The 17,353-nt window shown below is 37.0% G+C and overlaps 1 protein-coding gene and 1 long non-coding RNA gene across 19 annotated transcripts in view; one reads left to right on the forward strand and one right to left on the reverse strand.

Annotated features, from left to right (window-relative positions):
* Positions 1-17,353, forward strand: part of LOC306645778 — a 548,414-nt gene that overhangs the window by 425,155 nt on the left and 105,906 nt on the right. The gene's annotated exons all lie outside the window — the stretch shown is intronic.
* Positions 1-17,353, reverse strand: part of DENND1A (DENN domain containing 1A) — a 512,257-nt gene that overhangs the window by 331,679 nt on the left and 163,225 nt on the right. For 12 of the 18 annotated variants that reach the window (XM_079113744.1, XM_079113755.1, XM_079113745.1 and 9 more), the window contains 2 exons: positions 14,422-14,471; positions 4,204-4,323 (listed from right to left, as the gene is read on the reverse strand). In XM_079113744.1, coding sequence (XP_078969870.1) covers positions 4,204-4,323; positions 14,422-14,471 — 170 coding nt within the window. Of the gene's footprint in view, positions 1-4,203; positions 4,324-11,968; positions 13,594-14,421; positions 14,472-17,353 lie in introns of those variants that run through there. The other 6 variants (XM_079113747.1, XM_079113748.1, XM_079113751.1 and 3 more) reach the window with 2 other exon arrangements.

Below are 17,353 nucleotides of genomic sequence, written 5' to 3' on the forward strand. Positions count from 1 at the left end.
TAAGACCCATATGGACAATGGAGAACATTGTAGAACACAACTATATGTAATGTTCCTTTATAAAGAATAAAGAAATCTGATTATTGTATGACACATCTTTCATAACTCCCAAACAACTTCATGACTTGGAATTTTTGTGGTTCTTCTATTGACCTCAAACCATAAACTGGCTAGAAATAGCATATCTCATATTTCAGATTTCAGTTTGGGCCTTAATGAAGTATGTGCCATTTGAGCAAACTAGAAATCATGAAAAACTTTAAATTCTAGGTCACTTTGTTTTATAACACAAAGATTTCTGAGATAAATGTGTCTAACATCTGAAAATGCTAATATGCTCTCACTTTCCTGGGCTTATCATGAAGAACAACTAACTTACCCATAACAACTATTCTCCTAGTTGGTGTTTTTAATTCAGTATTAACTACCATCCAGCAACTCATTAAATAATATTATGGTGAATCTCAAGAAGTAAAATCCTTTAAGGCAGGAACTAATCAACCATGGCAGGAAATACTGCATTTGACTTTTATTGGTATTTGTATTAATGCAACTTGTTTATACTCTAATACACCTACATTTCTTTCAAGGTTAGGGGGTGACAAGAGTTTATCCCCTCTTAAAATTTTTGTTTGGACTGGGGTTTTGGCTCAGTGGTAGAGCACTCACCTAGCACATGTGAGGCTCTGAGTTCACCCTCAGCACCACATATAAATAAAAATAAAGGTATTGTGTTCATCTACAACTAAAAAACATATTTTTTAAAATGTTTTTTTGAAGTTTTTTAAAATTTTAAATAAATGGGATTCACTCCTTCATCAAGTGCCTACCATGGGCCAGATATTTTTTGATAACTTTTGATGCATCTGTGGATAAAAAGGATAAACACTCTCAACCATCCTGAAGTTTACACTCTGGTGGGGACAGAAAATAAAACTAAAAGTAATAAATTAAGTTATATTATATAAAAGATGTCAAAGAACATTTCATTGTGAAATTAAGAAATTTCATAATACAGATGACCTAATGCTTTATGGACATGACATCTGCCACTCAACACTGGACCACCCCTGCAAGATTCAAAGGTGCACCTCTTATAACCAGTATGAAATGAGCTTGGTGGTATGGACTATGCTTCTTCCAATAACTATATTTCACTTTTCCTCGTTGAACTAATCTCCCATGAGGCCTATATTTTCACTTAGAGACTTCAGCACCCTATCCTTCCATTCTCTATGCATCTCCCTTTCTCTGAATACCAGGCACACTGTAGCTTGGTCAAGCACTACTCTAAGTGCGGGAGATACAGAGCTAAGACACAGACTTTACCAGAAAGAGCTGATTATCCAATAGACAAAGACACAGGAAGATCATAGCATATGAGTGTGTGACTGAGGTAAGTAAAGCATGTAGGGTGTGCCCAGAGAAGGGAATCATGTGGTCTCTAACTGGAGAAGACTGCTCTCAGAGAATGGGTAGATGTGTGAAGGCAGAGAAGGTACAGTGGTTCATAGGGAACACAAAGTATATAAGCCTGAGAGAGCAGGCAGGGAAGAAGCAGCTAAATTTGGGGATGGCAGAGGCAGATTCTCACACACACCACTAATGGGAGCTACATCCCTCAAGAAAAGAATGGAAAGCAAAAGTTGAGGTAGCTTATGCACAGACATGAGCTGTGCCACTGAGTACATTGTGAAGTGTGACCGGCCCTCAAGGCACAGATCATGTAAACAGAAATCATCTGAAGAAAGCAGAGAGACCAAGCAACAAAAGATAAAGCTCATAATTCACCAGTCCCAAACTATCCTTCAGTCTCTGGGCAGACCCACTACTCCCCACTGGACATGCCACCAACAACCAGACCTTTCTGTTCATATGCTAGTTTAAACTTATCAAGTTCCCAAACCAAAAGGGAAAGTGCTGCAGCTCAGGCTCAGGCTAGGTAAGATAAAGAGAAATTTATTTCCCATTATGATAAATACCCACAAAATGCATATCCCAAATTCATATAAGACTTTTATTTCTAGTGCCAATCACTATATTCTGGCACTGGAAAGTCAACAATAAGAAGACACTGTGCCTTGAGATCATCCTATGTATTATACATAGCACACTATTATGTGATCATCCATCTCCCTGCTAGTCTGAGAACTCCTCAAGGGCAGGAACTAGCTAATAGTAGGCATTCAATTAAGGGTTGACAAACAAATGAATGAATTAAGCCACCAAATTTTTCTCCATAGTTCCAACTGAGTATAATAGAAAACACACCAATTGCTACTATTTTTCATTCTAAATGATGACAGCATGAAGGCTGCTCAACTGGCTTCTCACAGACACAAACTCCATGACCCATGACCCCACATATAGGAATACAAAATCAAACTCCAGAATCAGATGAGGGCAATTCTAAATTTCTTAAATTTATTTATTTATTTATTTATTTATTTATACTGAGGATCAGTCTATTAAATTTTTAAACAGTTTTTCACTCTCAGAAATTTGCTGAGTGAATGTGATAGTGCCTAATTAAGAGTACACATGTTTATGACCAGTGGGATTCTATATCATGTATAACCAGAAAAATGAGAAATTATACTCCATTACACATGTATCAAAGTGCATTCTACTGTCATGTATAATTAAAACAAATTTTAAAATGAAAAAAAATTAAAAAAAGAGTACACATGTATGTGTTCATGTACACACACACTCCAATTTAGAAAGAAAGAAACACTGTAGCCCAAAATATTACTGGAAAAAAACCCTTTTTGTGTAACTTAACTCAGGTTAAGCCCTCACCTCCCTTATATGAACAATACAAAAACAGTGTCCTGGCCAAGGCTAAAATACAAAAAACAAAAATGGAAGAGAAAAAGTTCTTTAAAAGGAAAAAAAAAAAATCGCCATTATTGTCAAATTGTGAAGTATATAACCACTGACATCCAAGTTGAGTCCTCTGGGCAAGTAGTCATCGGGCGTGGGCTATGAAGGCAAAGGCAGGCTTGAAAACAGCTGCACACAGGTTCTGCCTGCTTCCTGATGGCTCTCCAGCAGTTGGTCTCTAGTGCCCAGATTATGAATGCTATGCTTGGTGCAAAAGAGAGCTGACCTCACTGATAAAGAATGATAATAAGGTTGGTACAGAGAAATGCTAACACATAGCAGTCCAGGTTGACAGTGAGCAAAGGCTCTTCAAAAGGTAACCTCTCTTGCCCTAAGGCATGTGGTTGTGTGGGTCTGAGGGACAGGAAGTAGGGGGGTCTTTTCTTGGTGAGAAGACAAAGGAAGTGCAAAGAGTAGTACAGCAGAGAACTACCCTTTCTGGAATCCATAGAGGTCTGGCCTTTTATCCCCAGGCCCAGGGCCAAGGCCAAGCCTGGGGCCCGGATTTTGTCACGGGCGCCTCCCTGCTGCCTTGCCTGGGCTGCTCCACATGAGCAGAGAGAGACAGGAGGCAGGCCCCTCCGACACCTACTTAACCAGGGCAGATGGAGAAGAGAGCGCGTGGGATGCCTTTACCTCCCCCTCAGGAGGCGCCCAGCAGGAGCCCACAGAGCCAGCAGTTCCAAAAATCAGATTTCCACACATCCTCCAGCCCCAGAACACGCTAACCCCTCTGGCAGAAGGAAACAGAGCATTAAGCAAGTGTGGCTCTGGTGTGTGAAGGGGATTTCGGAAGTCCTAAAGAAGCCTTCTCACAGGAGTCTGCACTTTTTAAAAACCACTACAGAGGTAGCCAAGTTGGGAAGCAGTTATTCATTCATTGACCCAAAGGGGCAAGGGTGTTGCTTAGAGGAGGACACAACCCATGTCTGCAAGATGTCCCAAGCTGCAGACACATACTTTATTAATAATCTTACATACACAAAATGTCCACAGGAAAGCCTAACAGGCTAATTTCTGACAGCTCCAGATAACAGCAGGAGGAACTAAAGCCATGCGGACTCTCCAGCTTCCACATGCTACACAGGAGCAATGGGCCCTTCCCGCCCGAAGGATATGATACAAGTAAATAAATACAATTATCTGCAAAACTCCAAGTGCAAAAACAACACTGCGAAGTCCTTCTCCCCAAGTGCAGTGACTTGTAGGAAACAGATAGGAAAATAAGAACAACGGCTGGAAAACTTAATTACAAAAGAACAACACAAAAGCTGACATTGTTTCACAGAACCAATGGCCAAAGCCTCTCCCTCTTACCTTAAAATACAAAAGCAGCTCTTGGCTCCTGAAGATAAGCGGCAGAATCCAAATCTCTGTTTGCTGTCAATGTCAGTAAGCACAAATGTGAAGTTCTGGCCAACTTGGCTAACTGTGAGGCTGCGGCAAAAGGAGAACAAAGGGAGAGATGAACGTGCAGTAAGTTTCTTGATAAAATATCTAATCACAACAAGTCATTGAACCTATAACATTTCCTGTCTCACTGGAACAGTTTATAAATGAACTTAAAATTTACACACTTCAAGGGAACAGACTGTGAGTTAGTTAAAAAAAAAAAAAAAAAGACAGTTTGTTCTAATGACCACCAAAAAGTCATCGGCACTCTCGTACCATCGGCATTCGGGCCATCAATCCCAAAAGATGCATTCTATCTACTTCTTTTTATAGATGAACAAAGAGCTGGGAAAGTCACTGCCTAAGGTACCAGCTGGGAAGTGGCAAAAAGCTGCTGATTCCAGCAGCCACTCTGCCAACTGTTAACAATGTTCACCTGACAACTCTAGTTCAGAAACTAACAGTAACTGCAGCAGCAGCATTTAAGTTACTTCTACATGTCAGTTAGATATTTAATATACCATCTCATTTACTCCTACAACAACCTTGGAATTTCAGTGATATTTCCATTTTACAGAGAAGGACACTAAAGGGAAGAATAGGCAGAGAACTGAATCAAGTTCACAGAACTACTAAGAGGAGCTGGCATTCAAACTGGAAAGAAAAAGGACAGGGTTAGGTATTACTTTCCTAAGTTCCTGCCTCTTTCAAAATTTCTGAATTTATGAGAAACATATTTCATACTTTAGAGGACCGAAATACCAAAATGTTAAGTATTGCAAAGTGCTTTTTAAGAAATGGAAGCAATATTTTAAGCAAAGACATTAAAGAAAAATCCTAAAAATTCCTGCAAAGCAAAAAAGTAGCAAATAATACATAGAAGCAATATAAGATGGAAAATATCTATCAAAAATTTAAAAGCATATTACTAATTAGATTAGTATAGAAACTTTTTAAAAGCTGCAAAGTATTTTAAAATCCACTACTTAAAATCAGTCTATCAGTTACCTTGCATTGGACTCCCTTTTTAAAAAAATGTAAGCATGCCAAATTCTAATGCATAAATGTATAGTAACATAATATTTTAGAATTTGACACTCAATTATTCAAAGGGACTCATCAACTCATATTGTACATATCACATTACATTTTATTTTTAAAAACTCAAATTGGTAAAATATTCAACTTGACTATCACCTATCATTTACTTTATAAATGGTTAGTGGCAATGAAAAATCCATGGCTTCCCCACTTCTCTTTCCAAAACAGAATTTTTATTGAGTCTTTGGATATTATTTGAGTTTTCAAATATGGGATAGGCTTTCTCTCCAAAATTCCCTTAGGCAAGTCATATAAGAAAATTAAAGGGATTTTCAAGGTATCCCAGTACAAAGGTCAAGGACCCTGCCTAGCTATACCTAAGGAAACAATCCCATTCATTGGAGAGTGGTTAGAGTATAGGAAAATAATTCAGAAAGAAAAGTGTTCAGCTCTCCTTATTTAACTAGGAAGGTGAACGAAAACAAGGTGGCAATTTTAAAACAAGGTAGTAATAAAGTTGGTGTAAGTAATGCCATTCCTACACCTTACACAGCCAGGAAAAGGAACATATTTCTATAAAAGTTATAGAGCTGTCAAGGGGACACCAAATGCTACCTTCTTATGGCTGTTATGTTTTATCTATAAAGCTTGGATACTGTGTTACTATGGTGATTTAATACTATGTTTTAAAGGGGGATTATATGATTAATTTTAACAAGGTTGAGAACTGAAGATGTGTGAGAAACAGGATTCTAGCTCACATAATTAAAGTGATTGGGGAGAAAAGTGGGCCTCAATGGAGGAGGGGAAAACCTGTTTTATTAAAATATTTAAAGCAACAGGTCTGAATGAGTCTGAGTCACAAAAATGGTCATGCTTTTGCAAATACTACTATGTGATCATACCAAGTATGACTGTTCGGTTTATTAATTCAGGGTTTGAATTCACTTATAGGGTGTTTAAAAAAATACTGAGAAGCATCCTAAAAGAGAAGGCATTGATGAAAAGAAAACACTCAGGATCTCTAAGAAAAGGACACAATGAACACAACTTGTGAATTTGATGTCATTAATTTCCTACTATCTTTTCATTACTATTTAAAATGCTGAAAAATGTGTTTAGCTACATTGTAGGCTCAAAGAAAGACTCATTAGTCATTTACTTGGTTCAGAGCCCAAGTCAATCACTGCTAACGGGGCCTTAATTTAGTGAGTTACTTAAACGAGTAAGTCCTCAGTTTCTTCACCTGGAATAATACTGAAAAACTGCCACCCAAACCAAAGACTGTTTTGGGAATCAGTGGAATTGACATCTGCATAAAGGTCAGTCCTTAGTAGGAGTAATTAATAAAAGGAAGACAAAACCATTACCAACTGATCAAAAAGTATAATCCACATTAAAATCATGTGCTTACATAGAATCTTCTTCCTGACTCAGCTTTCTAATACTTACGAATGAAAGTAGTAATTCGACCTTAATTCTCTCATATCTGTTGATTTTATCAGTAAGAGTAGTCCTCTGGGGGACCAAGTAATTCAAGTTTGCATTCAAATGAAAGATTCTTTGTGGGGTGACACAGCTGATAAGGGGACAAAATATTCTCAACTGATTCACTTTTTTAATTCCGAATTATGTGAATTACAAGAAATCAAAAGCTCAAAACCAGTTGACTCTAAATATCTCTCCCTTGGACAATTTCCAATAAACTAAAAATCTGTTGGGGCAGTCAGAGGTTAACTTTCAGGGTCCAAATCTCCCAAAAAACTTGTCATTCATTCTCTCCACTTGCTGAGGTCTCTACCGGAGTGCTCACTCTCGTTCACAAAAATCACTAGGGAAGGGATCCTTTCCTTAAAGATCACAGTTTCCAGGTTTCTCTCCAGTGGGCATCCATGATTTCTACAAGAATCAGAGATTTCACAGTGCTCAAAGCAGAAGGAACCATAGAAACCATCTGATTCAAATCTCTTGTTTTACAGATGGGAAAACTAAGGCTTAGGATTTGGTTTTGTTCCCCAAAGTAATCAGGGCTAGGACAAAAATCCAAACCCACTTCTAGTTCAATGTCCTTTCCATCTGCCACGCTGTATGAAACATAATTGAATGTCTCCTTGAGAAGTGTCACCTGAGTTTAAGGAAATATAGTATGTGAAGAACACAGATAGTTATCTTAGCAAATGGATTATACATTAAGCTACAGACACCAAATTTGAGTATCTCCAGAAATAAACCCAAGATCAGGGCCAGGATTACCCTACTATACTTTCAGCTAAGTTATCCATTTTGCAGACTAAGCTATAACTACACTGGGCAATGCAACAAGTGCAGGTACACAACAGTGAAAAATATAAATAGGGTCCATGCCCTCATACAGCTTACGATTTTCTTGGAAAGAAATAATAATCAAGTATACCAAAAAACATACAGTGTCTCAAAGAGGCAAACAACAGAGGAGGAGAGGATTAAGAGAATGAGGTCTGTCAGAGGCAGCTTTTCAGGGATGACAATAATGAACTAAATACAAAAGGGATGGAGCAGCCATACAGAAAGTAAGGGTCTGAAGTGTTTCAGATGAACAAAAGAGCTATGCAAAGATTCTGGATGCCAGAAGGAGCCAGGCTTGTTCAAGGAACTAAAATGATACCAGTAGAGCTAAAGCACAGGAGATTAAAAAAAAAAAAAAAAAAAAAAAAAGGCAGCAAGTTATTGCACAGAGCAAGCACCTGGTCATGCAGAGTGCCTCATAGGTCATGTAAAGAATAAAGACTTTTTTGGGGTTTCTATTTGTTTGTTTGGTAAAGGTAATGGAAAGCCATCAAATAATTTTAATCAAGAGAAAAATAGTCTAGTTCATAGTTTTGAAAATTTTATCCAACTGTTAGGTGGAGAACAATTTGGAAGAAGGCAGAAGTCAGAGCAGAGGTAGTAATTAGGAGGCTATTATAGTAGTCCAGGTAACATTAACTCATGCAGGGGGAGTAGAGATGGAGAGGGGTAGAGAGTTATAGTCAGCAGGTAGGAATGATAGGCTTGCTGAAAACTAAGAAGCAAAGAGGCAGAATATTACCATTCAATGATAGGAAAGACTGAAGTTTTGGGGGGAGATCCAAGAGCTCCATTTAAGATATGTTAAGTCTGAGAAGCCAGTAAAACATCTACATAGAAATGTCAAGTAAGAGTTGAACATACTACTTAGGAAATCAGAGGAAACGTTTGAATTGGAGCTATAAATTTGGAAATCATCTACACACAGATGGTATTTAACACCATGATAAAGATGAGATCACTTTAGAGAAAGAGCTCAAAGAAACAGAAGAGCATCCAGGACTCATTCATAGAAACACCAGTTGAAAGGATGGGTGGAGGACAGAGACCATCAAGGAAAATAGAAGAACCAGCAAGCAGAACAAACAAGAGGGATAGGTCATCTGTATCCATGCATCAAGATGAGAAGAGAAAAAATGTCTATTGCATTGAACAATATGGAAGTTTCAAATGACCTCAACAGGAAGAGCTCTAGTTGAATGACAAGTAAGAGAAAGGCTGAAGACTACTAGGAAATAAACTGCAGTGTGTAGGTAACTCTTTCACAAAGTAGAGAATTCAACAATAATTGAATAGGAATAAAGAGCCAATGGTGGATATTATTTTTAGGAAGGCAGAATATCAGGACTCGTTTTTAAGCTGTTAGGATTGATTCAATAGAGGCAGAGGCAAATGACACAAGGGAGAGAAGACAAACATTAAGGTCCGGACTTTAGAATTCTAGATATTCTACTCGCATACATAAGTTATCATAACTCTTTGACCTCATCTGCAAAATCAGTAAAACCACTTTGCAAAGTGTTTTTGAGGATTAGAAATAAAATAAAGTAATTAGCATACCAGGTATAGTAGGTACACAATAAAAATGATCATTTTACAAGTATAAAATTCAAGAGGTAAAATGGAAACATTTTGTCACCCCCTACATATTGTAGCTTACTAACCAGTTATCTGCTGAGCTATGTATGTCAATCCATCCTCTGCCTTACTACATGTGGGGTGTTAGAAATGAAGCTTTATCAAACCACCGTATCTTCCAACATGTAGTTCCATGCTTCTCAACACTTCCTTCCAAAGAAATACCTTTCATCTACCTAAGCCTCAAGTTTCTCACCTTTCCTGCTCAGCGACCCAAGTGGTGAGAATGACACTCACCCCTGGCTAAGGATCAACATTAGGTCACAGTGACAGATATAAAGCAATACTTATCTGTTTGAAAAACCCACCAGGAAATTCTAAAAAAATATATAGATCTGTCTACTCCCTTGCCTATATTGGCCTGGCAAAGCGAATGAATAATTCTAAAATTAGAAAGCATCAAAACTAGAACAACAGTAAAGAACTCATTCAATGCCCTCAATTTATCCATGAAGACATGAAAGCCCTCAGAGAAGTCCCCTGCCTCAAGCAACAATCAGTGGTAGCACCCATAAAGAATCTAGAGCTCCATATTGCCACCCCTAATGCTCTATCCACCAAGGTCCAATGGCTTTGCTGTTATCTAATCACAAAATAATCACAGGGCACAGAGCTGTACCCATAGTTTAAGGTAAACTGAAGGACTAAAGTGAGCTGAATGGATCTCACTTGAAAATTAGAGCAGGGTAAATGCATGGAGGTGGAATGAGGAAAGATCACGAAGATAGATACAAATGTGCTAATCATGTTGTGTCCACATGGGCTTCTCAGTTATCTGAATTTTCTATTTTTCTACACTAAATACATATATTGCTTTTGAAATTGGAAAAAAAAATGTTTTTTGATTACTTTATACTGTGGTGGACCTAATGGAGGCAGTATGGTATAACAAAAAAAGTATGATGAAATTGGAGATCAGACAAATGAGGGTTCCAAAAACAGTCCTACTGCTCAGTAGGAACCAGACCTCAAGCATGTTATTGAACCTACCTAAGCCTCTGCTCCTCCTATGTGGCACAGTGATAATGTAAACTTGTCAATGCATTGCCTTTCAGTGCAAGAAAAGAACACAGCACAATGTCTAGTACATAACAGATAAATTTTAAAAAATGATAAGTAGCATATGAACCACATTTGCATCTGTGGTTACATCTGAAATCATTAAATGATGCCTCTGTCCCTAAAAGGATGATGTCATTTCATTTCACACTGATTTCATTTCATTTGTGGGTACAAGCATAATTCACAGGGCAATTGAATGGGAACTGACTTTGAGTTCTGAAAGAGGATAAGCACAAACATGGAAAGGAATAGTTTTTCCATCTTCTGATGAGTGCTCTGACTACCTGAGGCTGGTTGTCAGCTATCAAGTGCAAGCAACTACCAACCACAATATGGAATGGGACACATCTTTTATTTAGGGACTGCTTTCATCAATAATAATGAAAAGTTTTTGAGAGCAATACAGAGAACTGGATACTGATACTTTATTACTCTTCTCCACTACAAGCTTCAAGAACAGAGAAGGGTAGAAATAACTCTGGACTGGGAGCAGAAGTACCTATTCTTTCCCAGCCTGTAACTACCTAGTTGTGACAATAAGCAAGTCATTTCCCCTCTGCAGATCTTGGCTTCCCTTCCATAAAATTGGGTGCTCCAACCAGATGAATCTCGGCTTTAAAATCCTGCAGTCCTGCTCCCACACATTTTCAAGGCCTCCTGTGGCCAGAGCCCAAGCTATCGTGGTACACGTCACCCTCTCCCCAGCAAGCTCCATCTGCTCTGGCTGAACATCTCCAGGCTCACTCAGGGTTTCTCCTCTGCTTTGCTCTGCAGTGCATATGGGGTGTTAGGCTCCCCCTTCCACTTACCCACTTCTTGCTGGCCTGGCAGACTCAACATGAGTCTCACCCACCATAACAAGTTTTCTCTGACCATTTCAGTCTTCTATAACCTCCCCATCCTTTTGAATATTGTTTTAAATGCCTTTATAACACTTCTTAGACTAGACTGGGAACACATGGAAGGCAGTGCTCCAAGTCTGAGACACTTCTCATATCCTGCACATCACCCAGCATAATGCTACACATCCTGAACCTTCCTTTGCTCTTCTGGAGGGAGGAAGGACACACCCTTCTCTTACAACAGCTGGGAAAGAATAAATGAGGGAGTAATAAGAGTGGACAGCACATGGGCTAGAATCAATTAGAAGCTCAAATGCTAATTTCCTTCTTTTCCTCCCTCTATGCTTGGTGACTGTTCCCCACAAAGTGGTCTACTGAAAAATGTACTCATTGAGGGAAAGAAATCTAGGATGGACTGGCAGCCTAAATGGACCTTGGGTTCGTCACAATTTCCACACAACTTAGACTGTTTCAAATGAAGATAATGGTACTTGTTCTTACCTCTTATGGTAGATGATAAAATGAGATAATACAGGAGAAAGCTTTCTTTTGAAGAGTTACTAGCATTGTTATTTTTCATAAGTCCTAGTTTCAGAAAGAAAAAACTTAAAACAACACAAGAGACAGCAAGATGTCAATGTTAACGGGTGATTTGATGATGACTGTGAAAATCCCACTCTTGATACAGACTAGAAATGTCAGAAAGTTGTATTACTGTTCCTTAGGGTAGAAAAGCACAGATACTAAAAAGATTAGGAAGCTTTCTCTTTTGAACCAATCACCTGGGGTGCTGCTCATCTCCCATGCTGGTATATTTTCTAAGTCCAACAATATCATAAATACACCTGGGGAGTTTTGTGGGCCTAAGAATCTGGGCATATCCATTTGACAGTGCTAACTGCAAACTAATAAAAAAAAAAAGGTAACATTAAATCCTTTGCATGTCTTGTAAATGAACTTAATTATAATTCTCTCTTCTGCATTAATGTAGGCCAAAGTAAGAGGTAGGGAAACAGAAAAGATCAAATACAGTCCACAAAATAGAGTGAGCGGGGTTTTTGTTTGTTTGCTTATTTGTTTGTGGTATCACAGAAGTTACCAATACTTATAGGGTATGTAATATAATACAGTGTAAGAATACAATAGTACATGGCAAGGATAAAATATATCATAAAAGGACCTCTCTGTCTCCAAAGTCATTCTATCAAAAACACGTGAGGAACGTGATTAGGGGAGGGTAACTTAAATAAATTCATTTTAGAGGAAAAATGTTTCCAATGACAATGAAAATGTTCCCAACATTACTGGTAATAAAAAAAAGATTTAGAATTATCACTGAACAAACTGCTTTCTCTTCCATGTCAGAATGTAGTCATCCAGAGAGGTAGGTGAGCAGAGAGGTATGCATGTAGGGTAAGCAAGAGAAACAGAAGTGTGTGGTATGTGTTGGGGTCTGGGAAGAGACAATCTCATTGTGCATTTCTTCCAATATTATTTACAAAGCCAAAACACCCAGCCAAAACAGATCACTACTCTAACAAGAAATCACATTAAAAATGTGTTCTTAATTTTCCTTTGTTAAACATCTAACTACATTTAAAAACATTTCAGTTTTATTACTTTGTATAAATATGTCCTTTCCATAATTTGTAATACATTTTGTAAGTGACTGGGGGAGATTTCATGCATCGCTAAATCATACATATAAATGTGAAGTTTGCATTAAATATCTCTAAACAAAACTCTACTTCCTTGCTATTTTTAGAAGAACTAGGATAAAGAAGAAACAAGAGGACTCTCATTACAAAGACTGACCCTCTTAAAATTAAGGGTACTCTGTTTTGAGCATCAATCTGCTACTAAAACATCCCTGGTACCAGGGTTTAAAAAGATCTGAGTCTGGAAATACTACAATGGTTGATTAGCTTAAAAAATAACATGTTAGAGCCAGGGAGAGCAGTGATTAAGTGGCTGGCAACATTCCAGAGTTGCTTTTTAGAACTTTTTAAAACTCCTTTGGCCACCAATTCCCATCTCACACCACTTTTAGATTTACAGAGGAAAACAAAACAAAAAACAGGACAAAAAAACCCAAAAACAGAAACAAAAACAAGCATCACACTATCCACATGTACTCTAAATCACTAAAATCCTTCAGACCCTGCCTTGCTTGGGTACACTGAAATACACAATAGAACCTTCCTGAAGGTGGGCACATTTTATAGCATTTTTGGAATATATTATGGAATTAATTAAAATGGTTATTTCTCTCAACCTCTCTGTCACTAAAAGTGGAATTTAAAAAATATTATGCATAATTTCATAATTCAATTTTCCAAAGAGAAGATTGAGGAGAGACAGAAATCAAGTGGACAAATGAATGACTGCAAAAAAGAATGCTTCAACTCTAGAGAAAAACACAGAGACATTTCCTGAAAAAAAAAAAAAAAAAAAAAGATAAAGATCATTGTGTTGTTGCTGTATTAATATAATTAGTAAATTAGTTTTTATAAAGTAGAAGAAAAAGTTTTTCTAAAATTGTTACCATTAAACAGTGGCTTATTTAAAAAACAACAACAAAAATAAAACCCTCAGATTATTTTAGTTACCTTAGTGTTCTTACACTTGTACCTCTCTAAGAAACAGTTTATCATAATGTAAATACTAAGGAAATGTTTAGATGTTGTGAAGTCTACAAACCTATAGAAAATGCTGATTTCCCCAGAGATATTACCATTCTTAGTCACAAAAACAAAATGTAAAACACTATTTAGCAACATGCCTTTTAATTAGCTCCTTACCTTTAAACAAGATAGGCCTATGTTGATTTAAATTATAAGTTGAAGTCTAGGAAAAACACAATCTATACAATAGTCATAAGGTCATGGAGTTGTGTAATATTATTTAAGCCAAATATATTCATGTTTAAATAAAAATCAAACAGCACTGGATTAAATACCAACCATTCTTAATCATGGTTTAAGTCTAATAACCAATATAAAATGCAATATAAAATACATCTCACAAATTAAACAATACAAAGCTCTAAGCTTTAAACTTTTTGATAGTGTCAATAAAATCCCCAGGAAAGGAGAATAATACAACTCTCCTTGGAACTTTGGTGTTTAAAATGATGGTTAAACAGACAGAATGTTAAGAATGGTATGGTTTTTATTTTCTATAACAGGTTTATTGACACTTTTTTTTCTAATAAAGTTTGAAAATCTGACACTACCTGTCCACATAGAAGGGGAAACAAAACTTGGTCAAAGTCTGCAGAACTTCCTGTGGAGAGAAGGAGAGATAATTTATACATCTAATGGGACCAATAAATTTAACATTAACCACACCACACAATCTAGCAACTTTACCCTAAAGAAAGAGAAGACAGATGAAGAAATATGGGCTTTATCAATTACATGGGAGGAGTACCAGGCAGTCAATCATGAGAAATAATAAACATGATCAAACTTCATTAAAAATGAAAAATTAATCAAGAATCACACATGGGCAAGCAGCAGGAGCCATGCAGGAAAGCTCTGAAGGGAGGGAGGCGGTTGGGTTGCTGAGTGTTAACACCCCTCCAGGGACCATCTCCAGCCTGACCATATGGATCAGAGTGAATAACACCAAGCCACATGGGTTTGGCCTGGCAGGGCCGCTGTTGCTGGCACTGTTTTTGCCTGTTACCTAGGAACAGAGGGGGCCGGGATTAGACAACACTTCCCAATATCAATAGGCCAAATCACAGCAGAATAGAAAGCCAACTTGAAGATAATTGTCCCTGAACATTGTCAATTACATCTTTTAAAGTTCAAAACTTCATTTACTTAGTTTATAAAGTTGCCATTTGGGGCAGAAATTAGTTTTGGGATCAAACTGTAAACACTGTATGTGTGCAATATTTTTTATTTAAATACCATTATCATAATATCTTACCTGTTTATAATTTATGAAAATCCAAAGCAAACTACCAGACTGTAACTTTTTAAAACAAATATCCACGTACACAAAACCAAGGACAACATTCAGGACAGAGGCACAAAAAGCAGCATGACATCTCAAAGACTTGTTTTCATAAAAGACAATCTTCTTACATTAAGACAAGAATAAACACTCCACATCAGTCATAGCATACAGTGGCATAGGGCTTTTCTAACAGGCCCCTTTCACATATGCAGCATATATACACATAGCTAAACACATATGTAAACGCATATACACGTAATTACTACTTTCTTCATAGGACTTTCTTTAGCTTGACTTAATTTAACTGCAGGCTTGGATAGCCCACAGTTGGTGCTTATCATACGTTCATAAACCAATGTTATAAATTTTAAAAAAAGTATTCCTTTCATGCATTTGATTTTCTTTTTAACTATTTAAAATCCCAACTTCAAGACAAAATGAAGAACACATTTTTCAGTCACTGGGAAGCTGTTTCAAATTAAAACAAACCAGCCTACTGCAAATCCTAATCCAAGTGATAAATTAAAGATCGGTTTACAAATGTAGCACTTTTGTAACCAATAATAATGAATTATCAATGCTAACTGAATTGATGCTTCTCGCTTCATTTATTTTTAAAACCAGTTCTATCATTTAAGAAATAAACCACATCAATCTAATAACCCACTCAATGAAGCAGAAAGCACATTGACTTGCTCTGCCAGAGCATGTTCCGCCTACATAATTCAATTGAGCATATCCTATTTTTTAATATCATCTTGAACTGGTACTATGTGTGTCACAGCACTGTTAAGGCATGCCATGAAAGAGTAATGAATAGGAAACTCAAAAATGAAAAAGAGTAGATAAGAATACCTCAGCATATTCTAAGAGGTATTACTCATAAAAAATTAATCTTATAATGTGGCATTCAGAGGCCCACACATATTGCTTTTAAAACAGTTGTTTAAATACAATAGTTAGCCTCCCAGAATCACATCAAGAGCAATCTCTCACTGTGTCATGTCATTATCAGGCAAGTATTAGAAAAGAGATCATATAAAACAGTCACTTTAAGGTCTATAGTTTGGGGTAATTATAAAATAGACTATAAATCACAAACACAAAACTCTTATGACTTATGCAAAAAAATCAACTCCAACTTTCAAATAACACGCCAAAGTATCTCTTATCTTCAATATTCTTTAAAACTCAGTACTAAGTGCTCACTCACTGCCACCATCAGCTACAAAGACAGGTATCTTTTACTCCTCAAAAGTTTCAGGTGCATAAAGCATTTCTGTACTCTGTGCTGGAGTTGTGCTGGCAAAAGGCCTCAAAAGATTTTTTTTTTTTTTTTAAAAAGAACCCCCATGGCTATGAGAAAGCATCATGCTCTACAGCAGTCAAAAAATCTAATTTGCCCAATTTATTACTCACTACAATACAGCAACTGCTTACCACTTTCTAATGTCAAGAGTAATAACCAATCTTAAACTTTTCTGGCAGATAATACTAGTAACAAATAACAAAATGCCAAACAGGCTAAGTGTAACCCACCTCACACAAATCTTCCTTTTTTACCCAAGAAAATAGTGATAAATCTAATTAAGCAATGGGACAGAGGGAGTGGAAGGGAAAGGAAATACAGGCAAATGTAGACACATGTTTGTACTTTACAATATGTTTCTTCATGTTTGTGATATTGAGAGAACTTGATATTCCAATTTCAGTCAAACTAGTTGATGGTGTGCTGTCAGAGGAAAACAAAAATGAGCATCTACTTGGTGCTAGGCATATTCACATATGATATCAATCAGAAGTGAAGTATCGATCTCTGTTTGGGAAGTGGAGGACAAGATGAGGGCTGTGAAACAAGCATGTTCTCTGTAAATAAAAACTGCTAAAATAAACCACTTTTGTTGTTGTTTAGTAACCACTTTTCTTAATACCAATGCTTTCCTTGTATATAAATATTCAATTACCTTATCTTCTTTGTCACAAGAAAAACACAATTATTCAAATATGAAAAGACCACTCTCCAAGGGAGGGGTTTTTAACCCCTGATTTAAATGTATTTTCAACATTCTAGTTATGGCAGAGTGTGCCAGAGTCTTTCAGTACAAACTTTACTGGGAAAACAGTCATTAAACCAGTTACCAACCCCTTTTTCTCTCTAGAACCGGTATCTTTGACTAGGAAACTTTTTCCATAGAAGG

This window comes from Sciurus vulgaris (genome assembly GCF_902686455.1).
Source record: "Sciurus vulgaris genome assembly, chromosome: 15".
NCBI lineage: Eukaryota > Metazoa > Chordata > Mammalia > Rodentia > Sciuridae > Sciurus > Sciurus vulgaris.